The sequence below is a fragment of the Bos grunniens genome, chromosome 26 (assembly GCF_055505025.1).
Source record: "Bos grunniens cultivar Pamir isolate PY7600 chromosome 26, Bosgru_T2T1.0, whole genome shotgun sequence".
Classification (NCBI taxonomy): Eukaryota; Metazoa; Chordata; class Mammalia; order Artiodactyla; family Bovidae; genus Bos; species Bos grunniens.
The window spans coordinates 18,968,019-18,995,691 of record NC_141190.1 but is presented as its reverse complement, the minus strand read 5'-3'; the positions used below and the strand labels follow the sequence as shown (position 1 = coordinate 18,995,691).

Sequence of the window (27,673 nt, the reverse complement as noted above, 5' to 3'; positions counted from 1 at the left end):
CCTTCCTCTACTAGAGGAAAACAGATTCAAGAGCCATATCTCGGCAACTCCATGGCAACACAGGGTTCTCTGTCCTTAAAAAGGCATCCTACCTTGTCTTCTTTCCACCAAAGAAAGCTAGACAAAAAAGGTCGGAATTGGACTTGTTATTCATACATTTGCATTGATTTAAATACATTACATATACAATTTCTACAGTGCATTAGAAGAACAATACAGAGGCAGCCGAACTCTCACAGCCCAGCCTCCACTCCCTGACACTGGGAGATGGGCCGATGGCTGGCAGAGGGCTGGGCCGGGCAGCTTCGTGAGGGCCACCCAAAAGCCTGCCCTGGCACTCAGGGCCCGGGCTCTCCCAAAGTCCACATTCAAGGCAACCTGAGTACAGGCTTCAAGGAGAACGGATGTGGGCCAGGAAAGGATGCCCCGTACTTTCACCTGCCAGGACTGGGACCAGCTCCCTCTTACATTGGACCCAATTTCCTTTGCATCCCAGAGCTGGTCTGGCTGAGGGCAACGTGAAGATCTGCTCGGTGGGGGAAGCAACCAGCCCTTTAGACGGCTCAGGCCCTCTCCACCCCAGGTGGAGCAATTCAACAACACATTTATAAACACATGTCTGTGGAGAGCTAAATATACCCTGGTCCCCTCCGGCCTCTGGGAGCCCTGCTGCTCCCAAGTTCTCACAAACATGGTCCCCAAGGCCAAAGTCCAGGTCAGCTCAATGGGATTGTCAGGGCTGGGGCTGGCGGAGAGCAGCGCCTCTGTCCACAGGGCATGCACACCCAGCTCCAGAGACTTCTGTTGGCGGGGTGGAAGCCCAGGGTAAGCTGGCTCCTGGGGGCTGTACTGGAAGGGGACCAGCCCAGCAGACAAGAGGGCTGCACACCTCCACTCCGCTTCCTGCAATAGCGGGAGCTAGGCAAGCAGAGGGCACACGGCAACAGTCCCCACTCTTTTTCTTTGGTTGGTTTTCAAACCTTCAAGATAGTTTCTTTCCAAGGCTGACTGACCAATCGCAGGGTGCCAGAAACTTGAACCATCCAGGGCTGCCCCATAGCCATGGGTGGCACCTCTGTACTCCCCACTGAGGCCATTCTTTGCTTTGGTGTAGAAAGGGCTCGGACAGCTGGTAAGGGGGACAGCTGAGCGGAAAGAGACATGGAAGCAAGAGGTGCACACTGGGCTGGGCGGGCACTGGGGACAGTGGGAACGCCTCTCTCCTTAGGGCCCCACCTTTCTCGAGAAGCCATAGGAAAACTGGCCTGGAACAGGAAGTCAGGGAGCAAAGGGACACTGCTAATTAGGAGGCAGAATACGAGTCTCACTGCCTCCACCCAGCAGCAGTGGTATCACACAAAGAAACCCAAGGACTTAATATCCTGTCCTCTCATGAACTAGACCCACCCTAGAACCCTCATCGAGAGCCACTCCAGAACCCAGAACTGAACCTATCGAGTCAAAAGAGTTGAGAAAAAACATCAAAAACAACAGGAATAAATCAGCAGACTGGAAAAGTCTGTTGTCTCTGGCCAAGGCCAAGGACTAGGGGAGCAAGGCAGGGGTAAGCCCACCCACAGAACATCACAGCTTCCAGCATATACTTAGTGGTATGGATCATGTTCCCATGCTGGGGAGGTAACTTCCTCCCTCCTGTCTTTGCCTGAGTGATAAGCAACCTGCAGTCCTGGCCTAGAGGGGCTGGGTCCCCAGCGGGGAAGGAGCAGAGGTGATGTAGACAATCGCTGTAAACTGCTGGGAGTTCCAGAGCAGATGTCCCCCCACTGTGAAAATCGTGTCTGGAGTCAACCTATTGCACTGGTGGGAGGAAGACAGAAAGAAGACTTGGCAAGACACAAAAGGGAAGTGTGGCTTCTGTCTGTCCTGGCACTGCGAGTCACCCAGCTGCCTTGGTCCGCACAGTAAGAACTGTGAGACACCTGGATGTTTGGGTCCATGCACATTTAGGTCTGGATCAGAGGTTTTGCCATGAGAGGGTCTGGGATTCTACCTGGGTTTTGCTACTAGTACTGAAATTTGTATTTGTATTTTTTCTGATGCAGAATATAACAAGGAATAGCAACAGAGCAGGGTGTCCAGGAGGGAAGGGACTTTCCCAGCCTGCCCCCAGGAGATGCTCCTTTCCCCGCATCCGGACGGCTTGCATGGAGCGCCAGCCCTCCCCCGCGCTCAGGAGGGTCCACAGCACCTCTGTCCCTCTGCTCATGCTTCTCCCGGGGCCTGGGAAAGCTCGGAGGGAGTGGTGAGCAGACAGGGAGGGCTCTTAAGAGCACTGATCTCCACCGGCTTCTCTGGCTTTCTTGCAACCGGCTCCCCAGGCTTCCTCCCAGCCCAAGTCTCAGACAATATGCCTTTGTCTGTCTCTGGGGCTACCACCAGGAGAAGAAGGGCTTCCGACTCTGAAAGCTCTGTGTGTAGGACTCGCTAGAAGATCGCTGGTGGGAACGGGCCGTCTCAACAATCACAGGTGGCATCTGGACGAGGTGCAGGGGACACTTGTTGTCTTTCAGGGCCTGGGTCAAATTTAGGATCTGCAGAGGGGGAAAGGAGATCAGTAAGAGCAGTGCCTAGGCATCCTGGTCTGCCTCCGAAGGGAGACCTGCAGGCAGACTGCTCCTGTAAATCAATACAAAAATAAACCAGACACTAATGGAAAACTACCAATAGGCTATCTACTAAAGTAAGAATGTAAGAGGGCAATCACAGAAAATGGAAACCTCTCTACCTTTTTAAAAAATACAAATGAAAAAAAAAATACAAATGAAAACAAATACCTCCTCTTTCGCCTGTCTAGTTAGTAAAGATACAGAAGATACCGACTCAGAGTTGGGGAGTGTTCAGATCATGGAACAGTTTTTCAGAAAGGCAAGTGGACCATAAAGGCTTAGAAGTGGACAAGCCCTCTGACTCAGCAACTTCATTTTTAAGGATTAAGGGAACGATCACTGACATGCACAAAACACTTAAGTTTCAATCTATACAGTGCAGTATGGTTTACAACTGAAAATTATATAAATGCCCGAGAGTACGGGATCAGTTAATAATTTAAGGGATTAGAAACAAGCAATTAAAAAACATATTCTTCGGGCATGGAAAACTGATCACAATGTCTTGGACAGAAAAGAAAGGAGATAAGGAACCAGTATTAGTGTGATCCCCACCTTTATTTTCTAAAATCCAATTTTCTTATCTACAGAGGAAAAAAAGTCTTAAAGGTTGGCAGTGATTATTTTTGGGTCAAGAAAGGTGACCTAGAGATAGAGTGATTTTAGTTTATCCTTATTTTCTGATTTTCCTACAAAGACTATGTATTTCAAAAATAAAAGCCATTTCAGTTGAACTCTACCTCTCATGCTGTCTTTTTTAAATAAATTTTTACTTTAGAATAATTTTATACCTACAGAAAAGTTACAAAGATATGTACCATTTACCCAAGTTCTCCTAATTTGATCATCTTCTATAACCATGGTGCCTTTACTAACACTAAGAAATCAACATTGGAACATGAGTGTTAACCACACTCCAGACTTGACTTGGATTTCACTAGCTTTTCCAGTACTGTTCTTTTTCTGTTCCAGGATACCACAGTATGTTTGGCTCCTCACAAATTTTTGTCTGTATTTTACAGATATTTCAGACATGTGAACAGAGGAACACATTTCTTTCCCCTGTCACAATCACAGTCACCACCATGTATCTTCTCTGATAGGAAAGAACAAAAGCTGAAGTGGTCCTCCCACAGCCTTTAAACCGTTGGATGCTGAAGATTTTCACAGCCAGGCCGGAGACACACGAGAGGGGTGGCTGGGCGGCTGCCCCCAGTCACATAGACACACAGGCCTTGAGCCATAACGATCCTTGGCCTATAAATGCTACCCTCAAAGAGGCAGAGTTCACCTGGATCAGAGGTCAGAAGTAGATCCTACCAGTAATGAGTTCCTTTTTAAATTCATTGTCTTGGTATTTGTGAGCACCCTACACTGCTTCAAAGAGCCTTGAGTACAAGATCAGGGCAGAGAACTAAGAGGAGGTTCAAATGGAATTAGAGTAGACCATGCAGGAGACCATCCAGCTTATGACAGGATTTTACTACCTCTCTGGCTGGGTCTTCAGGTTAGAAGCCACCTTTCAAGTACATTTACATCTTTGGGGTAAAACGTCAAACTGTTTACAACTTACTTCCAAAAGATTTGGCCAGATGCAAACAAACAAAATCTACCTATCTAGGGAGAGAGACAAATTATAAAAGAGATAAAATTATACAGATATATAGATAATATTCAGATAGATAACATTTCGAGATATGAGATAAAGCAAACGTGGCTACATCTACCTATCTAGGGAGAGAGACAAATTATAAAAGAGATAAAATTATACAGATGTATAGATAATATTCAGATAGATAACATTTCGAGATATGAGATAAAGCAAACGTGGCTACATCTACCTATCTAGGGAGAGAGACAAATTATAAAAGAGATAAAATTATACAGATGTATAGATAATATTCAGATAGATAACATTTCGAGATATGAGATAAAGCAAACGTGGCTACATCTATCTATCTAGGGAGAGAGACAAATTATAAAAGAGATAAAATTATACAGATGTATAGATAATATTCAGATAGATAACATTTAGAGATATGAGATAAAGCAAACGTGGCTAATTAAATGTAATGACTGGTGAGTCTAGATGACTCCCCTCTTTCAATTTTACTGAGGTTTGAAATGTTCCTAATTTAAAAGTTGAAAAAAATTTATAGCAGGTACATAATGCCAAAAAAGAAATACTGTCTTTGAAGATGTTATCTAAAGAAGCTTTCCCTCAGACCCTGCATTCTTTATCTCACGTCTGGTTAGAAGCCTTTATGGTGAGTAACAACTCTATCACCCGAATCCATCTCTCCAGGGTTCCCCATTCTTCCCCTTTGGCTCCAGGCCCCTGTACAGTCCACTCCATGACTGCGGCTCAGGCAGATAGAAGGTGGTGCGTTCCTTTTACCCATGTGCTAGGAGGAGGAGCTAGACACTCATCCATGACTCATCCTGACAGTTTCAGAGGTAGGCACTCTAGGTTGTAAAATGCCACCCGCTCTCAAAGGACATTAAGAGCACATGATGGAAAGAAAGCTAAAATGTCTCTCTCTCAACCCCCGCCCCTCTGCCTTTTGCCACTCTAGATAATGGCCTTAACTAAATATAATGAGAGGAAAGTTGCTATGTTTGCAAGAGACTGGGAAGGGGTTAGAGAAGACAGTACAATAGGGACAGAGGTACAATCTACATAAACTAGAATAGTTTGCTCCTTTATGCTGAGTTTCACAATACCGGAGTACGTCACGTGGCTTTTAAGATTTCCAACAATTCTGCCAGCCTAACTGGGCCTTTACATTATTGGGGAAATGTAGGAAGACCACATTATGGTCTTCAGGCAGCTCTAATAACTACAGCTATTACATCCTCTGTCTGTCCCATTTCTAGAGAAAACGGGTTTGGTAAGCTCAAGAGTTGCCCTCAACAGAAGCCTTTTGCTAAATGGAGGAAAGAGGTTAACTGGATAATTATGACTGAGAAAAGCTTCCTGTCCCTCAAAGATGTGAGACTGCTGCTGCTGCTAAGTCGCTTCAGTCGTGTCCAACTCTGTGTGACCCCAGAGACGGCAGCCCACCAGGCTCTCCCGTCCCTGGAATTCTCCAGGCAAGAACATTGGAGTGGGTTGCCATTTCCTTCTCCAATGCATGAAAGTGAAAAGTGAAAGTGAAGTCGCTCAGTCATGTCCGACTCCTAGCGACCCCATGGACTGCAGCCCACCAGGCTCCTCCATCCATGGAATTTTCCAGGCAAGAGTACTGGAGTGGGTGCCATTGCCTTCTCCAAAAGATGTGAGGAGCTGTAGACAAAACCCTAGTAAAATAGCTAACCCATATTGAGTACTTCAATATACCAGCACTACTCCAACTGTTTTCGATCACTGATCTCGTAATAACCTTATGAGATAGGTGCTGTTATTAATCCCATGTTACAGGTGGAGAAATTAAGAGGAGGAGAGATTAAGTAACTCAGTGAGACCTCACAGCTAATAAATGGCAGAGTCAGGCTTCAAATCACACACCCTGACCAGTTTGTGCCCTAACTGCTAGGCTATTCCAGCTGTCTTTAAGACTTCAAAGTGATATGCAGAATGTCAGTGTCCTCGCGCTTTTAGCGATTTTCAAGCTGTTCTTTGCTCTGCTATGGAAGATCAACAATGCCTTGGTGGTTTCCTTGGTTCCCTTTGAAGACGAAGGGGAGAAAGAAGAAATAATGTGCTTGTAACTGTAACAACAAAAATTATAACCATGCCAGCACCTGAGTGCTTACCATGTGCCAGGCATGGTTTTTACTAAACACTTGGTACACATAATCTTATGTGATTCTCTGACCAACTCTGCAAAGTAGGGTAACTGTCCTACTTTATAAAAAGGAAGCAGAAGCTCCTGCCTAAGGCCATGGTGCTGGGGAGTGGTGAAGCAGCAGTCTGACTCCAGAGCCTAGCTCTTAACCACCAGGGGTTACAGCTACCTTGAGCAACCTGAGGACCCAGACCACCAGCTAAATCCACCAATGAACTATCAAGCAAGTGGCACAGAACCAAGCACATAGTAGGTACTTCACCAAATGCCTGATACCATGGAAGAGGTGGGAGATCTGGGACGGCTATCTTTCCTCTTAGGTGTTAAGACAGAGTCACAAGCGTGGATGGCACGGACTAAAATGGGTGTGAGATATGGCCTTTACACACTCACTCAACATGAGCATATGACCCTCTCACAGAAACCCTGGGGATGACACCAGGAGGATGTCCCAGGCTTACCTGCCCCCGCATGACAGCAATCTGCTTATGGAACTGGCCCCTATCGAAACCAGGATCTTTCTGCAAAAGAAGGGCAGAAGGAGATATAACCTGCATGAATGCCTCAGAAGAACCCATTTTCCTCCCCCAACTAGAAAACCCTCAGGAGGCTTAGGCGGCTTAGTGATGTTCACCCCAACCCCGATGACTCCCTATTTCACAGACAGCAAAATAGAGAACAAGTAACCATCTTGTCCTCAGTTTCATGGTTGTCTCTGAAGAACTCCAGGCTCTGGGGCTCCACCTGAGGATGAGAGCTCTGTAGACACACTGCAGCCGCGTGACACACAGGACACGAACCAGTGTGACTCCACCCAGCTGCCGACTGTCCACACCAACCCAAACTAGGTCTCGCTGTCCTCAGGGAGGAAACCTTGCTCTCCACTGGCTAACACAAGCCAGAGGATGTTTCCATTCTATCTTGGCTTGTATCAGGACAAATTAGGAAAACTGCTGGAATTCTTTCTTCCATATGGTTTTAAGGCTAAGGTTCCCAGGGCTAACCTTGAAGAGTTCATACAGATCCTCCTCCAAGTCCTTGACGAAGTTAGGGTCTGATATCTTTGGAAGAATCAGATCTTTAATCTCCTGAGAGAACGGGACTTTTGCCTGGGGCAACCAGGCCCAGTAAAAAGGATCTGAAAAGAGGAAAAGTCAAAATCAAAGCTAGTGTTGAAAAAGTCCCTGTCCATCTATGTCCTCCACCTATCAGAGCACGGGTAAAGTTGGATATCCCTCTTATTTGAAATACAACAGAAAATTAAAGTTACAGGGGTTGCTAACCCTAAAGGTTAAACAGTTAAGTGGAGAAACTGGGATTCAAACCCAGGTTTGTCTAATCCCTGAGCCTGTGCTCTTACCCTGACATTATATGACTTTCCAAGATGCAAGCCTATCTAGAAGCAGTTATCAGTACTTGCCACTGAAACATTGAGACGCTCCTTCTCAAAAGACAGACAAGTACTGCAAAGGGACTAGTAACCCCCTACTTGTATCTCTCTCTTTTTAAAGGTTTCTCAGTTATAATGGGGCCAGGGGTTGGTTTCCAGGATGTCGACAAGGAAGACAGAACAGGAACAGCAGCTTATATTTAGAAACACAAATCGAATAAATTACGATAAGACAGTCTTCAGAAAGACTAAGAAAAATGCAACATAGAGATGTGAAAACTCAGCTCTGTGCTTCTGATGGGAATAATGTATGGGGAAAAGGATACTAAGTTTACACTGTGGAGTAGTTGCCGTGTGCCAGCCATTGTGCTCAGGGGCTGAGCGGCATTATTGCATTAGTCCTTAGAACAATCCTGTGATAGAGGTATTATTCTCTTCATTGCACAGATAAGAACACTGAGAAAGAGCAGGAAAAGAGCCAGACCACAGTGGTCTTGAGACTTACATGCCCTCCAGGAGTCAGGATGCTTCAAAGGGAAAGCCAGCCCATTATCTATGGCCGCCACCTTGATAACAGGCTCCTTCACCACCACCCAGTCTGTGTCCTGCAGAGCAAGGGAAGACTAAATATTTAGGGAGTCCCACCTTCCTCCAGAGCTTTAAAGTAGCAGCAAAGGCTCCCATCTCCACCTGCTCAGGCACCGGTCCTTACTCAATCTCTGAACTGGTTTCCAAATTGTTACCTGGACTTACTATATTTATGACACTTTGATTTGGCTAATTCAAGGTTCTCAGAGTCCCTTTCTCTTAGAAAAGGTTCCTCAAAAGTTGTCACAATCCTTGGTAACACAGGAAATGACAATAACAAAAGAGAACTATAAGCCATTCCTCACAGGGAAAGGCAGTGAGAACCCTAAGAGTCTAAAAAAATGACAAAAAGTTGTGTCTGACTCTTTGCGATCCTATGGACTATAGTCCACCAGGCTCCTCTGTCCATGGGATCTTGTAGGCAAGAATACTGGAGTGGGTTGCCATGCCCTCCTCCAGGGAATCTTCCCAACCCAGGGACTGAACCCAGGTCTTCCACATTGCAAGTGGATTCTTTACTGTCTGAGCCACCAGGGAAAACCAAAAATACTGGAGTGGGTAGCCCATCCCTTCTCCAGGGGAACTCCCCAACCCAGGAATTGAAGCAGGGTCTCTTCCTGCATTGCAGGTGGATTCTTTACCAGCTGAGCTACCTAGGAAGCACATTAAAAAAAAGGAAGAAAAATCAGTTAAAAGTCAGTCAAGGTCCTCTCATGTGGACCTTTGACTCAGTGGCCACTTCACTGGTGGTGACATTTTCCAGCAAGATACTAGAACCGTGGATGATAACAGCCGGTTGCATTTGCACAATGGACTCTGTTCCTCTGCTTCACAGAAGCATTAAGAGGAAAAGGACGAGAGCTAAGTGCAGAGAGAGTGCAAGAGGCTGCCTGGGACAGCGCGTGTCAGACCCTCCCATGACTGTGTACTTGGCTCCACGCTCAGGCTAACTAGTGCCACCACAGAACAGGGCAGGTGGGCTCAGGATACCTGTATCAGAATCCTCTGGGATACCTTACTAAAAGTGTGAGATCCTCAATGTTACCCGAGATCTAATGGAGGAAAGGCTTGTAGAATCTATACTGTTTTTAATAAGTTCGTCAGATGATTCTGATGTACAGAATTTGAGAAGCACTGACCTTACTGTGGGAAACATTTTGCAGTATATATGGGCATCAAATCATCACAATGCACATGTTAGACTTGCACAGAGTTATATATCAGTTATATCTCAATAAAACTGGAAGGGGAAGACACTAAAAAGAATAAAAGTCCATCTTCCTCTCCTTCTCCAGGCAGCCTTCCTGCTAAGTTTTTAAAATGCACAGGGGAAGCGTGGTGGAATAGAAAAGCAATGAGAGCGTAGAAAAAGTTGTAGGAAGCAGCTTTTTATAAACTGATATTTTGTGGAACTGTAGTCTTGTGAGAAAAGTATTCCATGGTCAAAGTTTAGAAATCACCAGGCCAAATGAAATCACCAGGTGCACTGAGGCATTATTTCTCAGACCTTTACTATGCTCCCATACAATGTGAATCTCCAAAGAAGGTCAGAGTATGCAACAGGTTCCAAATTTATTTGAACTTTTCTTCCTTCTGTCTCTCTTAAAATCAATCAGCAGGATATTCCTTAAAAAAACATATTGAGGTGACAGAGGATGAGATGGTTGGATGGCATCATGGACTCAATGGACACGAGTTTGAGCAAACTCCAGGAGACAGTAAAGGGCAGGGAAGCCTGGCTGGCTACAGTCCACAGGGTCGCAGAGTCAGACATGACTTAGCAACTGAACAACGACTACCAAATATTAACCTCAGTTTTAAAGACGTGTGCTATCCTGATTCCTCTGAACTTACGTGACCTAAATATCACACTATTCTGTGCTTCCATATTATGCATATATCCCACCTCATCCTCTCCTTAAAAGGATACAGAGTAACCACTTACCCGAGAGTTAGAACTATCCATTGGACAATCGTATTTGATCAGCCAGTTGTCATTGCCTCGATCTGTGAACAAAAATATGAAGTTAATAGACAAAACTGGGGTGATTTCCACATTCAGTAGTGGTGAATTAGACATTCTGACACATGGAAACCAATCATACTGTTATAGACAAAATGTTTTAAAATTTCTTGAAGGCACTGGAGATTTTCTAAGACCCTTTAGACTGTCATGATCTGGGAGAAAAAGACTCAAGAGAGGGGAGTCCACCGTTTGTGGCTTCTTTTTTCTTACAGCACCTGCTGCTGATTTGGGAAGAGGTGGTTATGAGGCTGAGAGGTAGAACAGTATGCTAACAGCCCCAGGGAGCTAGGGAGACAAAACTATGGCCTGGTGACTGGCAAGGAAGAGGAAACCCTGGTAGATCATCCATGCTCTGCGTTGAAACCTAAAGGGCTAACACCTTGGAAGTAAGCAGAATTTCTTCTCAATACCTAAAATTAATGTGATCCTAGGTTTCTGATGACCCCAGCAGCTTGCCAGAGGCAAACATCTTCTTCCAGACGGGACTGATATCAACATCCTTGACCTCCAAATAATTCTACAGTTTTTGATATACAATATCTGACACTGAAAAACAACAAGGTATACAAAGAGACAAGATGACACGAAAACAACAGAAAATTCAAATAAATCTACAGGAGCCCCAAATAAAGATAAAAGTTCTGAAATGTCCAAGATAAAATCCTTAATATGTTTAAGAAATAAGAGTATCAGCAGAAAATAATAATCTACAAAAAAGAATCAAAATAGAAATTCAGGAAATGAAAAATACAGCTACCATATAGACAACTTCCTTCTCCACAGAAGCCATGGGAGCAAGAAGATTAATGAAATGTTTTTTAAATACTGCTGAAAGAAAATACTTGCTAATCTCAAATTCTATGTACAGTAAAAATATCCTTCAAAAATGAAGCTGAAGTAAAGACAATTTCAGACAAACAAAACAGAAAATTTGTCACCACCAGACTAGTACCTCAAAATAATAAAAGTCATATATGAAAAATCCAGACCAAACATCATATTCAATACTGAAAGACTAAAAGTTCTTCCTCTAAGATCTAGTGCAAAGGAAAAATGCCCAATATTACCACTTCTACTCAACACAGTACTGAAAGAACAGAGCAATTATGCAAGAAAAGAAATAAAAAGCATCCACACTGGAAATGAAAAGGTAAAATTATCTCTATAGATGATACGTTCTTATGCAGAAAACCCTAAAGATTCTACAAAAAACTATAAACTCAGCAAAAGTCAGGATCAGGATACCAACTCAACCTCAGAAATCAGCTGCATTTCTATTCAATAACAATGAACAATTCAAAATGGAAATTAAGAACCAAACCCATTTATAATATCATCAAAAAGAATAAAACACTTAGGAACTAGTTTACTAAGGAGGTAAAAGACTTGTATAATGAATACTATACAATATTGCTAAAAGAAATTAAAGAGACATAAATAAATGGTAAGATACCTCATGTTCACAGATTGGAAGATTTAATACTGTTAAGACAGCAATACTACTGAAGATGAACTAATCTAGAGATTAAATGCAGTTGTATAAAAATCCAATGATGTTTTTTGCAAAAACAGAAAAACCTATCCTAAAATTCATATGAAATCTCAAGGGACCGCCAAAGAACCAAAACAATCCAGAAAAAGAGTAAAGCTGGAGGAATCACATTTCCCCCAAAACTTACAAACTTATTACAAAACTTACTACAAAACTATAGTAATCAAACAGTGTAGTACTGACACAGAGATAGACCAATGGACTACATTACAGAGTTCAGAAATAAACCTTTGCATATATAATCAAAGTTGGACAAGGATGGAACGACCATCAGCAGGCTACGGTCCATACAGTCTCAGAGAGTTGGACACAATTGAAGCGACTTAGCACGTATGGGAAAAGCACACGGAAAGATGTTCAACATCACTAGTCATTCAGTTCATTTCAGTTCAGTTGCTCAGTCATGTCCGACTCTTTATGACCCCATGAACCACAGCACGCCAGGCCTCCCTGTCTATCACCAACTCCCGGAGTCCACCCAAACCCATGTCCATCGAGTCGGTGATGCCATCCAACCATCTCATCCTCTGTCGTCCTCTTCTCCTCCTGCCCTCAATCCTTCCCAGCATCAGGGTCTTTTCAAATGAGTCAGCTCTTAGCATCAGGTGGCCAAAGTATTGGAGTTTCAGCTTCAACATCAGTCCTTCCAAAGAACACCCAGGACTGATCTCCTTTAGGATGGACTGGTTGGATCTCGCACTAGTCGTTAGTGAAATGCAAATCAAAACTACAATGAGATACTACCTCATACCTATTAGCATTAGGATGGCTACTATACATATATATTTATATATAGACCCAGAATATAACAAATGATGGTGAAAATGTGGAAAAACAGGAACTGTCATGCACTGCTCTTGGGAATGTAAAACGATGCAGCTGTAAAATGTTTTCCATACTATGGAAAACAGTATAGCGGTTCCTCAAAGTTCTAAACACAGAATTACCATATGATATAGCAATTCTACTTCTGGGTACACACCCAAAAGAACTGAAAGCAGGGTTTCAAAGATATTTGTACACTCATGTTCACAGCAGAATTATTCACAATAGATAAAACGTGGAAGCAACCCAAGTGTCTGTCTACAGATGAATGGATGAGTGAAATGAGGCTTATACATACAATAGACTATTATTCAACCTTAAAAAGGAAAGAAATTCTGACACATCCTACAATATGAAAGAACTCTGAGGATATTATGCTAAGTGACTAAGCCAGTCACAGAATGAAAATACTGTATGAGTCCACTTGAATGCATGCATGCTAAGTTGCTTCTGTCGTGTTCGACTCTTTGAGACCCCGTATGGACTGTAGCCTGACAGGCTTCTCTGTCCATGGGATTCTCCAGGCAAGGGTATTGGAGTGGGTTGCCATGCCTTCCTCCAGGGGATCTTCCTGACCCAGGGATCTAACTAGGGCCTCTCACATCTCCTCCACTGGCAGGTAGGCTCTTTACCACTAGCGCCACCTGGGAAGATATGAGTCCACTTATATGTGGTATTTAAAGACAAAACTGTCCTGTACTAGGCTAGGCTACCACGAATGACTAGGGATCAAGGATGAGAGCACTCTTTGTGCTGCTTTAGAAGAGCTAAAGTGTCTTCTGTACGAGACTGGGAGAGAGGCGAAGATGAAACATAAGTACTCACCGCCTCTGATAATTACACATGATGTGCCTAGACAAAGCTGGTCTAGAAAAAAGTATTTTCAGCACCCTCTCCAATGTGTATAACCCTTCTGTCTTATTAAAAACTCATCCTGACAGGGTACTCTGATACCAAGCTCTGCAAGCAATCTCCATGTCTGCCCTGTGGCTCCTCACAGCCAGGCACAGGGCACAGGACCACCCACAGCTGCTCACCAGTGTTGCGGATGATGTAGTCCAGGACCACCAACCGCTCGAACTGCAGGAGCAGTTGCCTGTTAGTGTTCTCAGGAAGGGGTTCCGCTTCAAAACGCCGTAGCCAGTAGTCTGCATCTTTGTAGCTTTCAACAAAGAGCTGGAATGAACCAACCTGCAACCAAAGAGGAAGAACAGAAGTATTTCCCTACAGCCCAAGTCCAAAGATCCCAGGAGTAAGCCAGGTACCCACTAAGGCCCTATAGAGTTTATATTAGAAAAGGGTGGTGACAGTAATTGCTCATCCAAATTCAAAAGGCACAGTTAAATGGTCCAGAGGAGTAAAGTAAGGAAGCTATAGCCTCTATTCTCTGGAGAATTACTCCTCAAACCTTAGGCCCTCAACGAAATGAATAAGACTGGTGCCTCAGGGCAGGCTATTCAAGTGTCCAAAGGCGAGTCTGCAGACACCTTACTTCACCTCTTGGATGGTTATGCCATTATAACCACCACCTTTGATGTGCCACCTAGGCGCAGTCTATACCTTTGGTGGTAGCCCAATGCGATTAAACCGCTGTCCAACTTTTGGCACTTTCTCCAACGCAAGCCGCTTGCCCCTGGACTTCACTCGGTCAATGGCACTATAGTTGAAGGTCTCACTGGCCAGGTATACTACCTACAATGGAAACAGAAGAGACACCAAGGTTAGAATGAAGTTTAAGGAACTATACCAGTATGGCAAAGAATAATAGCTAGATGCTCACCAGTACTGTTCCTCTTCAGCATATGGAAAGGATACATTTCTCAGCACTTCTAACTGGTAGGAGACAGTTTGTGACTAGTTCAGGCCAATGCAATGTTGACAAAGTGATGTATGCACATTACTTTCAGGCCTGGCCCCTAAAATTTCCCATGATCCTTAGTTCACATTTCCCAATCTGTGCAGCTGGAAGAAATGAAGGGCTCAGAGATGGTAAAACCACATCACGGAAGGATCCAAGATCTCTTGTGGCTATATTAAGTGACGTGGATCTAGGAGAGCTGCCTAACTAACATGGATCTTGATGTAAGCAAGAGATAAACTCCTATCGTGTTAACCACTGCAATTCAGGGATTGTTATAGCATCTAAAATGAATTATGCTGACACTACAGCTAGCTTCTGGGTTAGGAGAAGATGGTCCAGGATCTATTTTCTCTCCAGATAAAAATAAATTGCACTTTATTCCATACCTTTTTACTTCCTGTTGAATTCTATACTGTGTGCAATAATTTACATTTAAAAATTAAAGAAATGTTAAAATTGGTTTTAATTTTTAATGCATTGCTATGTATTTACATAGACTATATCTGGAATACTAAGCAAGAAACTAGTAATAACATCTGCCTCTGAGGAAGGAAATCAAGTGGCTAGAAGACAGGGGTGGGAGAGAAGCTGGATTACTCTTCTTTGTTTAGGTATGTGGGTGTGCTCAGCCGTGTCCAGCTCTTTGTGACCCCATGGACTGTAGCCCACCAGGCTCTTCTGTCTATGGGATTTCCCAGGCAAGATTACTGGAGTGAGTTGCCATTTCCTTCTCCAGGGGAGCTTCCTGACCCAGGGATCAAACCCAAGTCTCCTGCGTCTCCGGCACTGCAGGCCAATGCCTAACTGCTGAGCCATGAGAGTGGGCGGTTTGTTTAATCTCTTGTGCCTTCTAATTTTTGCACTAGATGCATGCATTACCTTTTAAAATTTTTTAATGGAACACCAATATTACACTTGATTGTCAAACTGCAGAAATACCACGATAATCCATAATCCATTTGGACATCCGTTATCACACTTAACCACTGTCTCGTGATTATCCATTTTTTAAAACTAATGAAATGTGGGGTGGATGAGAACCATCTTATTTACATTAGCATCCCGAGTACAAAACAGTCCCCGGCATATGCCTATTCACTAAGTGAATGAATGAATGAGTTACAAGCTTCTTTTAGATAGCACTGAGTTTTAGTATATAAATACCAAAAATAAAATTTATAAGAAAATTCTTTCTTTTCCTAAGCCTTGTAAAATTCATTACAAGTAACTAATTTTGCCCTTGAACCTTAGAGATAGCATAAAGTAATTCCCTTGCTCCCATCCATCCATCCATCCACCCAGTTTTAATATGGTACCGAAAACAGATGTGCCAAGATGTATTATAGGTTAGCACTTTCTACCTTACAAATATGGAAACATCAGCACAAGAACAAACGGGGAAAAAGGCTTTCTTAAGACTATCTTGCCAGTTTCTATGATGAAAACCCTGTTCTCAAGACATATACCACACTTTCCCTCATCAGATTTATTTTGATCAATTTTTGTAACTAACCACTCTTTCCCTATGACTAATGAAACTCTCATAACCTGAAACCTTGTAGGAACAGAGAGCAGAGATAGTGATCAAGTGAGAATTAGAGCCTTATTATTTGAAGCTCTAGCACAACTGTAAGCCCCGTTTCCATAGTGACAGATACTGTGATCAACTGGATAGAATCCTGTCACAAGGGTGGGGAGGCAGGAAAGACTGAGATCTCCTCTTACTATTCTCCAGCAGCTGTTATGTTAAGCTTGCAAATGTATGTTAAGCTTGCAAAGTTCTGTCTCATCTCAGTCTCACGGAAGACAAGATTTTTTGTTGCTGACTTTTTGATCCAAAAGACCCTCAGGCCTCATTAAGGTTCTCTAACAGGGAAAGAGGAAGACTAGAGATGGGGGAGAACAGGATTGTGGGGCATGGCATTAATGATTAGAATGGTCATAAAAATACCACAGGTTAAAACGTATGGAGTGTTTACACTGTGCCAGGCGCTGGGCTACATATTCCACATGGATTATCTTGTGTAATATTAATGGCCACCCTATCAAGTAGGAACTCTTTTTTTTTTTTTAACTTATTATTTTGGTTGCACTGAGTCTTCGCCGCCGAGCTTGGGCTTTCTCCAGTTGTAGTGAGTAAGGACGACTCTTCCTCGCAGTGCTCGGGCTTCTTATCGCAGTGGCTTCTCTTGTTGCAAAGCACAGGCTCTAGGGTGCATGGGCTTCAGCAGTTGTGGCATACAGGTTCAGGAGTGCTGGCTTACAGGCTCTAGAATGCAGGCTCATGGACTTAATTGCTCCGCAGTATGTGGAGTATTCCCAGACCAAGGATTAAACCCATGTCCCCCGCACTGCCAGGTGGATTCCCATCCACTGCGCCACCAGGGAAGTCCAAGGAGAAACTCTTTATATCCCTATTTTTATAGTGAGGAAACTGAAAGGGAGAGAATGTGGGAGTGTCTTAACTCACTCGCCCAGGGATCACTCAATAAAGAGGTGCAGCACCAGAATTTGAACTTGATCCCTGATTCTTAGGCACTGCCCTGAGAAGCACAGGCAAAACAGACAGGCATGGGGCCTGGGTGGTCTGCTACTTACTCAGCAAAGCAGGGAGATTACAGCGTGATGAGCAAGGAGTACTTAGGATTTCTAGAGTCTAGGAGGGGCCTGGTGGGAGGATTTCAGGTTAGGCAGGAGATCTTAGGAGCATTCATCATCATATAAGATGTTCAGGGTGCTGCTTCACTCTATGCACACAGAGAGAATGAAAGCTCAAAGGGAAGGAGTGCACTATACAAGGGCAGGGTGACTTAGATGTCAGATGGGAGCTACGAGCCGGGAACTACAATCAAATATATCTAACATTCACTCCATTGGCCTGAGGTTGGGGGATCTCTGTTACTGTTCTTTTTTCATGGTTTGATATCTATTCACTGATTCAGCTGGTATTTAAGGAACACTTACTAGAAGTATAGTATTTTGCTAGGTGCTGAGAATGAGAGAAGGAAATTTCAAGAAGTTTTCCCTGATTTCTACTTCCTTACAAACTAGTTGGCTTATTTGAAGTTTTTTGGCAAAGGAGCAAACATAGTTAAACATCCACAACTATCACATTTTCTTGTAACATACCCTGGGAAAACAGGAAAAAACGATTTGAAGGGAAGCTCTTGTCTGCTGATTAGGCTCTTTGCCCACAGTCTGCCATCTAAACCTGCAAAGAAAACCTCAGCCAGGGGTTTTTAATCTAGTTCCTGTGGGTCAAAGGGTAGATTTCAACTGGCCCATGAACCATCCTCTTGAAATTATATACGGTAATTGCAAATATGTATATTTTTTATGGGAACAAAATTTATAGCTTTTATCCAATTTTCAAAGAAGATTAAGACCCAGAGAGAGATACAAAGATGGCCCTGCAGCCATAGGGCATCAGACCAGAGTTCCACCTTAAGTTGTTACTAAATCTCAGGGAGTCGTATATTAAATGAGTGATGACGTATCCTTAGATGTTCATATGCTGACCAGAAGATTTCTTCGCCTTGGAACCCTTGGAAGGTTTCATGAGACATCCTGTAGCAGAGTGGTTCTTAACCCAGTATCAGTAAACTTTCTGAAACTGTTACAATCAATTTTATTTAAGCCTGTTTTTGAAAGAGGGTGGGAGGTATGGTCCAGATCCTGCATTAGAACTTCAGCTAAGTCTGCAACACATATAAGGTATGTACAAATCCATTCTAAGTGTGGATCCGGGAACCCAATTTTGCCTAGATCCGGGAACCCAATTTTGTAATGTTCAGACAAGCACCAGAATTCCATAGCATAAAGATGGGTGATGAGAATTCCTTGTCAGTTTCCTGTAGGTGTTCAGGCCAGACCTTTACACTAACCCTCAGCCAACCCTAGAGTCCTGCTTGCCAGACCTTGCATTAGTGCTTAGCTGACAATCAGCTAGTCCATTTGGAATGGCTCAGAAATCTCAGAGTGAGCTACAAAAGTAGGTAGGTTTCTAACCAGCTTGGGGTTACCTGGGATCCAAAGCCCCAGGGAGCCCATACATGTGTATCAGAAGGGAACCTCCTGAAATTGTATGCAAAAAATTTATGTGTATCCTTCTCAGGACAGCTTTCATCAGATGATCAAACCATAAGCATGCACATACTACTCCCCACCAAAAAAAAAAGGCCGAGAACCCTAGACTCAGGGTAAAAATAGCCCTTCACTGGATCTAGCAGTCCCACTAACCTGGGCTTAGGCCCAGGAAAACTCTGGCCAGGCAGAAAGGCATCCGGAAGACAGGTCACTGACCTTTGTGCGGGGTACGATGTTGAGTTCCAGTTTTTGGTCCACCAGGCTGGCCCCCGCCTCCGAGAGGTAGCCCTGGTTGAGGACAAGGCAGTCACGGCCAAAGCAGCAGGGGCAGCACAGCTTCTGCAGCCACTTGGTCCACTTAGGATTAAGTTGCCCGTATGGCTCTTCATTCTTGGGTTTGAACACAGCGATGATCTTCTACAGAGACCAAAGGAAAAGGGTGTTAAAGGCAAGTTCATGCCAGTGGCTCACAGACCAGGTCAGCAAGACTCTAGAAGGAAATGAGAGGGCATAGGCAGACAATCCCTATGTACAGTTAGACACATCCCCCTGAAGGGAAGACACCAGCGCACATGCGCAGCTGAGAATAACGCTACCAGAAAGAGCTGTGGCCAAAGAAGATGCCAATCTGGTATCGATGGTACAACAGAACACCATCAAACCCCAACTTCTAAGGTACATTAATACTCACTGTTGCTCCGCATCAGTTAAGGAAAGTATCAACTGAAAGGAAATCAGTAAGGTATTATGGAATGAGGTTAAGAAAATTCTTTTATCAATGGCTGACTTCCTCTATCAGCCTTACTACCCCCACCCATCTTAAAATAACAAGTTTAGGAATGACAAATTAAGTAAGCAATGGAAGAGAAAAATCACAGCAGGAAAAAGAGTCTGCTGGCGGGTTGGTATGGGTTCTTTTAAGTAATTCTGATAAGCAAGAGACCAGGACATGAGAGGCCATAAAGATTAAGATCCATCTTCTCTAGCAGACAATAACTTAATCCCCAAAGATCCTCATACATATGGGATGCTGCTGCAATCTAGAAACTAAGGCCTTCCCTCCTGAAGGCTTTCTTCCCCAAGCCAGTCAGTCCCCTTAGGTTGTTTTATATTTATCTCATTCCCTCCAGTCCCCAAACTGGTACTTTCAAAGGAAGAAAAGTAAAGTAAATATTCTATTCAAGTGATTCATCTTAATATCATATGACTCTCCCTCTCCCCTCAGCCCACAGCCAACTCAAGCTAGTCTGGGTCATAAGACATTTTCCTGTGGGTGTCATTTCCTGAATGGCCAGTCACAGCAAAAACCATACATTCATCTGCCTGCAATATGTAAGTACTCATATTAGGAACTAGCTAGGCATATGTCTAAAACAATAACTGGTCAATCTTGAGGCCAGTCCCTTCAAGAAGCCTTGCAAGAAGGCAAGAGAAAAGAAGTACAAAAGAAATCAATTGATTCTTAAAGATAAACTTATTCACGGGAAAAAGTCAAATGCATATGTTCATTCAGAATTACATTATTATCCAAAGTGGCTAGGAAGAGGCCTGTTTTGGCAATCTTCCTCTCTGTCTCCACAACCCTGGGCTCTGAATCACATAGCAGCAGTAGTAGTAACTGGTTCAGCTCGCAGAGAATGGCTTTTGACTCTACCGGAACTCTCTGGAACCTGGGCAGTGAAACCATGGGACAACTTGAGGCCCATCCCAGAACCCACCAGCCGGTTCACTGAAGTACAACGTGGAGTTCAGCAAGCTGGTCCCCAGTGAAAGGGAAACCAAGACTACTAGCGGGGCTGAAAAATACCAGGACTGAGGCTTAAATACTTCCACTTAAAGAAAGCAGAACTTGGGAATTCCCTGATGGTCCAGTGGTTAGGACTCCAAACTTCCACTGCAGGAAGCACAGGTTTGATTCCTGTTCCTAAGATCCCTCAAGCCACATGATCCCTCAGCCAAAAAAAGAGCAGAACTTAAAGGCCAAGATTGCAGCCAAGCATCATTTATAGACCAACCTCTCTAACTTCTCAATTTCCTTCCAGCATAAGGAGAATCCAAAAGCATTTCATCGACTCTAAAAGCATTAGTCATCATGATTCTCTCATTGTAACAAGGGTTTCATTAAATAATAATGTCTGGCATGCACAAATAGGGGGGTAGTGGGGGGCGGGAAGGATGGAGGAACAGAAGGACATTCAGACAGAAGGGGGACAAGTCCCTTTCAGGGCGAAGTTGCTTCAGTTCACCTAGTTGGCGCAATACAGTGTATCGGCACTCTGTGGGTTTCCTAGAGACACATAAAGCAGCGTCTGGCCTAATTTCTAAAGCTAATGTTAACATCACATAATCAACTGTGTTACCGAAGACTCAAGAATATTCTCCTAATTCATAGAAAACAAACTCTAAAACCACCCACCATTATTTGGTTGAGAAAGAAAAAAATACTGCCTAATTCATTTCACCATATTATCTCTCTTTTTTAATAAACTTTCAATTTCTTTTTACACGTAGGAGAAAGCTTCAGTTTGATGTTAGTATTTTAAAAAACACCCTCCCTTAACACTCACTTACTAAAATCCCTTTTAAGGAACGGGTTAACATGCAGGTAGCCGGAGGAGCAGAAATGCATGAAGTTCAGGATAAAAAGAACAGCGCACAGGGCAGTGACGACGGGGCTTGGCTGGGCCAGCCCCACGACTACTGAAACCTGAAACCCAAGGGTTTTCTGTGTCCATCCAGCAGCTCCAAGGAGCAGTGTACGAGGCTAGGCTATACTACAATCTAAGACAACTCAAGCACATCATGCATACTATACAGTGAAATATGCAGAAATAACATAAAATAAAAGTTTGGTGTTTTTTTTTTTAAGTTTGGTAAATACAAAGTGGATGGTTCTCAAACTTTCTGGTTTCAGGATTCCTTTAAACTTTTAAAAACTATTAAAGACCCCCAAAGCTTTTGTTTACATGGGCAAAATCTATATTTGCTGTTATTAGAACTTAAAATTAAAATGTCAAAACTATTTATTTAATTCACCTAATCATAAAAACAGACCAATTACATGTTAATATATGTGACATGTTTTTTTGAAAAATAACTATATTTTAAAAAACAATTTTTAGTGAGAAGACTGGTATTATTTTACATTTTTGCAAATCTCGAATCTTTAGCTCAGTAGAAGAAAACTGTATTCTCACATCTTCTTTAATATTCAATCTGTTTCGATATCACACATCATGCAGCCTCTTGAAATCTCTGCTATACACTCATAAGGAAATGAGAGTGAAAAAGGTAAGTCTGTATTCTGTAGAGGCTAGATGGAAACAGCACTTTTTGACTGAACTATTGAGGTAGAGAAGCCTGATTTACATGTTAACTCTTACAAAAGACAGGGATGGACTACTCCAAATATGTGAGATCCTGAAAGAAGATGGGATCCAAATAGAATGTAATAAAAGAGATTCAGCCTGTATTTATTTTCCTGTTCACTGCTATCAACCCAACCTGCCTCATCGATTATAACCTGTGGCTTGGGACAGCTCCCTATCACAGATGGTGTGTTGATGATGCTTAAAAGTCTCCAAACTACACCTATGTATCGTATATAAACATGACTGTATCTTCACATTTAAGTAATAAAAAAAGTTACTCTGGGGGCTTCCCTGGTAGCTCAGTGGTAGAGAATCTGCCTGCCAATGCAGGAAACAATGGATTCGATCCCTGGTCTGGGAAGATCCCACCTGCTTTGGGGCAACTAAGCCCAGGCACCACAACCACTAAGCCTGTGCTCTAGAACCCACGTGCTCCAACCACGGAAGCCCTAGCCCTAGAACCCGTACTCTGCAACGAGAAGCCTCAGCCCCCACTCAGCACAACTAGAGAAAAGCCTGTGCAGCAGCAAAGACCTAGCACAGCCAAATAAACAAATAAAATGATTTAAAGAAAAGTTACTCTGAGATCCTTATTCTTTATTTGGCTATTAGTGGCATTCTCAACCAAATGTAAGGACATCAAAATTTCCTGGAAGACACAGGTGGCTACAAGAAACACATTCAATATTACAATATAAATTTATATTTGAAAAATGGAAAATAATACTGTACTATTTTCAAGACAAACTCTTGGTGAAGAAAGTATTTTTAAAAGGCTGAAAATTACTGATATAAGGCCAAGCTCCTAGGACATGTGAGAGGTATCTATAAAACTGTTTTGCAAATACCACTTACAATTGTCTAATGAATTACTATCCTAAATAGGAATGGATCCTTTTAGAATTACACTACTTTTTGCTTTATTCAATGCCATGTATCCAAGAAAGCTTAATCCATGGGTCAGTCAGCATGTGACTTAAAAAATAAGCAAAACACTCTGAACTCCTGCTAAGCACCAGGAATTAGGCCAGGGGCTTTCACATGTGGTATCTCATTTATTTGTCCTAATAAACTAGTCAGTCATATGCTGTTCTACGATTTGGCAATATGAATGCTTAGTATTACCAGCCACTCAAAACAGAAAATGCTCAAAAACTACTTTCGTGAGCAGCCTGAGACCTGAAACACAAGGATGTAGGTGAGGAGGGTGACCTGAGCATTCTACCATGACTTCTGATCCAGCATTTTCCATCTTACTGTTTCAGGTCCGTACTTGCTCATTCTGAGGAAGAAACCACTCTCAACCGGGAAATGAAATCAGGGCTGTTATCTTCAAGAACCTTTCAGACTGTCCAGCTCCAAAAGTACCTGTGGCAGAAACTGCTGGTTCGCCCAATCTCTGTTCCCTCTTATTCCTTGGGCACAGGTACCTGATTTTTAGCTGGACAAAATAAAGACTCCAGTTCCCAGTCACTACTGAAGCTCAGTTCTGGACAATGGGATGTAAGGAGAACAGTCTAGTGCCAACTTCTAGGAAGTGTCTTCCAGGGAGAGGGCATTCTCTTCCTCCTCCTCCTCTCCTTCTTCCAACTGGCTGAAAAGCAGACAAGATATCTGTAGTCTGAGCATCCATCTTGGCTCATGAAGTGGAAGCCCCATGCTAGGGATGGCTGACCAGCTGGACCTATGGATGCATACTGTTCATACTGTCTCCCCGATAAAGAAAAATGCCATGCCAGCTCCAAGCAGTCTGGAGACTTCTTTCATGAGAGTCAAATGTACTTTTATTCAAGTTATTATTATTTAAAAATGTCTGTCACACACAGCCAAATTTAGTCCTAACCAATATGGGAGCTGAAAAGAGAAACCAGAGATTCAGATGACTAACTCTGAGGTAGCAGGACCTGGTAGTTAGAAGCATGAACTCTGGCGCCAGTCTGCCTGGGTCTGAAACCTGCCTTCCATTTAATAGCTTTAAGACTCTGGGCAAATTAGCTGTACTGTGTGTCTCAGTGTTATCATCTGTGGGGACAACGATAGTACCTACCTCAGAAGGTGTTACGAGTATTAAGTGAATTATTATTTGTAAAGCACTTTATTTTTTTTAATGCATTATTTTTATCTGTGTATGTGTGCTCAGTCACTCAGTAGTGTCTGACTCTTTGCGGCCACATGGACGGTAGCCTGTCAAGCTTCTCTATCCATGGGACATTGCAGGCAAGGATACTGGAGTGGGTTGCCATTTCCTTCTCCAGGGAATCTTCCCGGCCCAGGGATCAAACCCGAGTCTCCTGCATTGCAGGCGGATTCTTTACCGCTGAGCCATCGGGGAAGCCCTGTAAAGCACATTAAGAGTACCTGGCATACAGTAAATACTATCTAAGTATTTCTAAACAAAATAAATAAACACATTTGGAGCAGGGCTAAAGATGACAAAACTAACTACAGTTAGTTTGTGGTCTAGTGTAACCCACCACAGCATTTAGGAAGTGATCCTCTGCTCTGAACCACATTTTCATCAGTGGGAACAGAATGGTTACACTAATAAGTTTTGTTTGGTCATATGTATTTTGACTTCCCATCTAAGAAAGGACAGTGGCCAGGAAATCTGGGAGACTGAGATCCTGCAAGTCACCAAGAAACATATCCATAGTCTACTACTCTCCATGGGCTAGGTACTAAGGTGACAGTACTTTACCTGCCAGGTGGAGCTGAGAGATCGCATTACTCCCACCTGTCAGAGCATCAGATCACTTCTCTGCTGACCCAACACACTTCCAGTGTTGCAGTGCAGCTGTAACAGTGTCATGAAAGAAAAACAAAAATCTTCCACCTGCTCTTAGCCCCTTCAGCCAACAAGCTAGCAACAAAATAAAAACCATTCATATCTTAGATTTCAGTCTGGTTCCTAAATAAAAAATGATGAACATCTTCCTGACATTTAAACCCAAGGACCCCCTATCTTTCTTTTCTTCTAGAAGCGATGGTTCCTGTTTGAGCTTTCGATTTAACTCACTACTCCCTTATCTGAGAGATTTGGAAAAACTTTACTCTCAAACCTTTTTCCCATCTCGTTTGTGGTAACTGAGTTGATTGTGGAAATGCTCTCTGGTTCTTGGTGATAATTCCAGGATAACATCTGGGAGAATAACTGGATCCAATATGATCCTAACCAAGAACTACAAGTCACAGTGCATCCTGGCCATTCAGCACTCCTGTCAAAAGAGCACACCACCAATCTCAAGAGTTCACATAAGAGAGATGTAGGGAAAATGTGAGGGAACTCTGATCTCCATCAGTTTAATAACAATAGTATATTTTTCCAGTAAGTCATTCTGGCCCACCTGAGAACATGAACATAGAAGACTTGAAATTTTTTTGACTCATTGATATTTCAAAGACACCTCTAGTTTGATCTGTTGGTGGGCTGTTCAGTCGCTAAGTTGTGTCTGATTCTTTTGCAACTCTGTGGACTGTAGCCCATCAGGCTCCTCTGTCCACCGGACTCTCCAGGCAAGAATACTGAAGTGGCTTGCCATTTCCTTCTCCAGGGGATCTTCCTGGAACTCAGGGATGGAACTGCGTCCCCTACATTGGCAGGCAGATTCTCTACCACTGAGACACCACGGAAACCCTAATCAAAAGAATAAATGTCACTTTTCAGTTGCCTTCCTCACTCCATGTCCCATCCCATCCTCATCCCCCTTTAAACACATACAAGGGACAAAATAAAAGTGAGAAAAACACTAGTCCTGGATGAGAAATGAAAGTAAAAGGTAACTGACAGTCCCATGTTTCTCAAACTTTACACTCTAAACTGAGCAACAATAAAAAAGGATTTGAACAATATCCCAGAAGTGAGCAATAACCAGACAGATGAAACTGATGAGTCCACTCAATCAGCAACGTCTGTCAATAGGAGACCTGGATCGGTGGCAGAAGACATCCCCACAACAGAGAAGGCTGGAAGGGACCCATCAGAGCCCCTGATGGGTCACCGGTGCGCCTGGATGAACAGTGACAACACTGATTCGGTCCAAAAAGAAAGGACGGGCTCAAAGCTCAAATCAGTAAGTAAGTAGCTGAACAAATGTCTGTAGTTTAAAGCTAAGGAACCTACTAGAAAGCAGCATCTCCCTGCACGTCTCTGTCCAGAGGCCAACTGCCCCACCACACCGCAGGGCTCCTCGCCTCTATCTGGTCAATTTCCTCTTTTCATTTTCCGCTTACTCCTCCCCTACCAAACAAGTTCTGATTTATTTCTTCATTCCGCAGAGCTTCTCCATCTCCAGTTCCCAGGGGCATTCCAAAATCCTGCCCACGAAGCTCCGCACGGTAGTTTTCTCCTTTCGCAGCCTTTCAAAACCCCTTCTCCCTCTGACTGTGCAAAGCCTCAAACTCCCCGGGACAGGTCCACCCTCCCCGAAGCTGGCGGCCGCAGTCCCCAGCCCGATCTCACCCCCTGAGGGTCCTTGACGAAGTAGCTTCCGCTGGAGCCCTGATAGATGCGCTCGGGGAAGATGCCACGCTCGATGGCCAACTCGGCCTGCCGCACCACCGCCTCGAACTCCGGGTCCTCCGGAAACTCGTTCCGCTCGCGGTGGGCCTGCGCAGCGTGCGCCGCCGCCGCGGCCTGGGCCGCCAGGGCTTGGGCCTGCGCCGCCACGGTTTGGGTTTGACCCTGGGCCGCCGCGCCCCGGGCCCGATCCAGCAGTGGCTGCCGCTCCCGGTCGTGGCCTGGCGAGCCCGGCGGAGAGGAGACCGGGCCGGCCGCCGCCGCCACGCGGACCGCGCCCCCCGGCACCTGCGGAAAGTGAGCGCTCGGGCCGGACGGGAAGGTATAGTCCGGAGGTTGCGCCCGCTCGGGGGACACGAGTGGGCTCGTCTCGTCCATCCCTGAGGCCGCGGGCTCCGGGACCCGGTGCGCTCCACACAGCTGAGTTCCTGCCCCGGACCAATCCGTGAAACCCTCAACCCTCTCTCGGCCAACCAGGTCCCAGTGCTTCCTTGGCCCCGCCCCTACCTTCCCTGTTTACTTGGCGACGAGTAGGCACGACCCCTAGCGCGCAGACTGTATCCAATCAAAAACAACGCCTACACAATCCCGTCCTCCGCATTTTATGCCCGTCACCTTCTCTGAAGATTGCGCATGCTCCAGGAGCAAGCTCCGGTCAGACACGCCCCCTTTCTCTTCCAGCCCGGCACCGCCCTTAGCTTCGCACTGCTGGCTCTTATTTGTCAGCGAACAAATCAAGGAGCCTACCTCAACAGTCTTTGGGGATTTGATTTAGGTCATACCTGAATGGTCTAGTGGTTTTCCCCCACTTTCTTCAATTTAAGTCTGAATTTGGCAATAAGGAGTTCATGATCTGAGCCACAGTCAGCTCCCGGTCTTGTTTTTGCTGACTGTATAGACTGTCTCCATCTTTGGCTGCAAAGAATATAATCAATCTGATTTCTGTGTTGACCATCTGGTGATGTCCACGTGTAGAGTCTTCTCTTGTGTAGTTGGAAGAGGGTGTTTGCTGTGACTTGGCAAAACTCCATTAGCCTTTGCCC

At 44.1% G+C, this 27,673-nt stretch overlaps 1 protein-coding gene across 1 annotated transcript; it reads right to left on the bottom strand.

Annotated features, from left to right (window-relative positions):
* Window positions 1-131: 131 nt before the first annotated feature.
* PI4K2A (phosphatidylinositol 4-kinase type 2 alpha) lies at window positions 132-27,027 on the bottom strand. The gene is made up of 9 exons (XM_086379436.1): window positions 26,574-27,027; window positions 18,960-19,160; window positions 14,357-14,488; window positions 13,834-13,987; window positions 10,339-10,400; window positions 8,311-8,410; window positions 7,420-7,553; window positions 6,877-6,936; window positions 132-2,552 (listed from the first exon to the last, which is right to left on the bottom strand). Exons 1-9 carry the CDS (start codon window positions 27,006-27,008, stop codon window positions 2,391-2,393), a joined length of 1,440 nt encoding a protein of 479 aa, XP_086235562.1. The 5' UTR covers window positions 27,009-27,027; the 3' UTR covers window positions 132-2,390.
* Window positions 27,028-27,673: the final 646 nt, after the last annotated feature.

What these genes read in the sequence shown, in the direction of transcription:
- PI4K2A (XM_086379436.1), bottom strand. Translation starts at nt 27,008, where the DNA reads ATGGACGAGACGAGCCCACTCGTGTCCCCCGAGCGGGCGCAACCTCCG. An exon ending in ACATCGTACCCCGCACAAAG is followed by an intron (nt 14,489 to 18,959) that starts GTCAGTGACCTG and finishes TTTCCATTGTAG; the next exon opens with GTAGTATACCTGGCCAGTGA. An exon ending in CTACATCATCCGCAACACTG is followed by an intron (nt 10,401 to 13,833) that starts GTGAGCAGCTGT and finishes TTTTGTTCACAG; the next exon opens with ATCGAGGCAATGACAACTGG.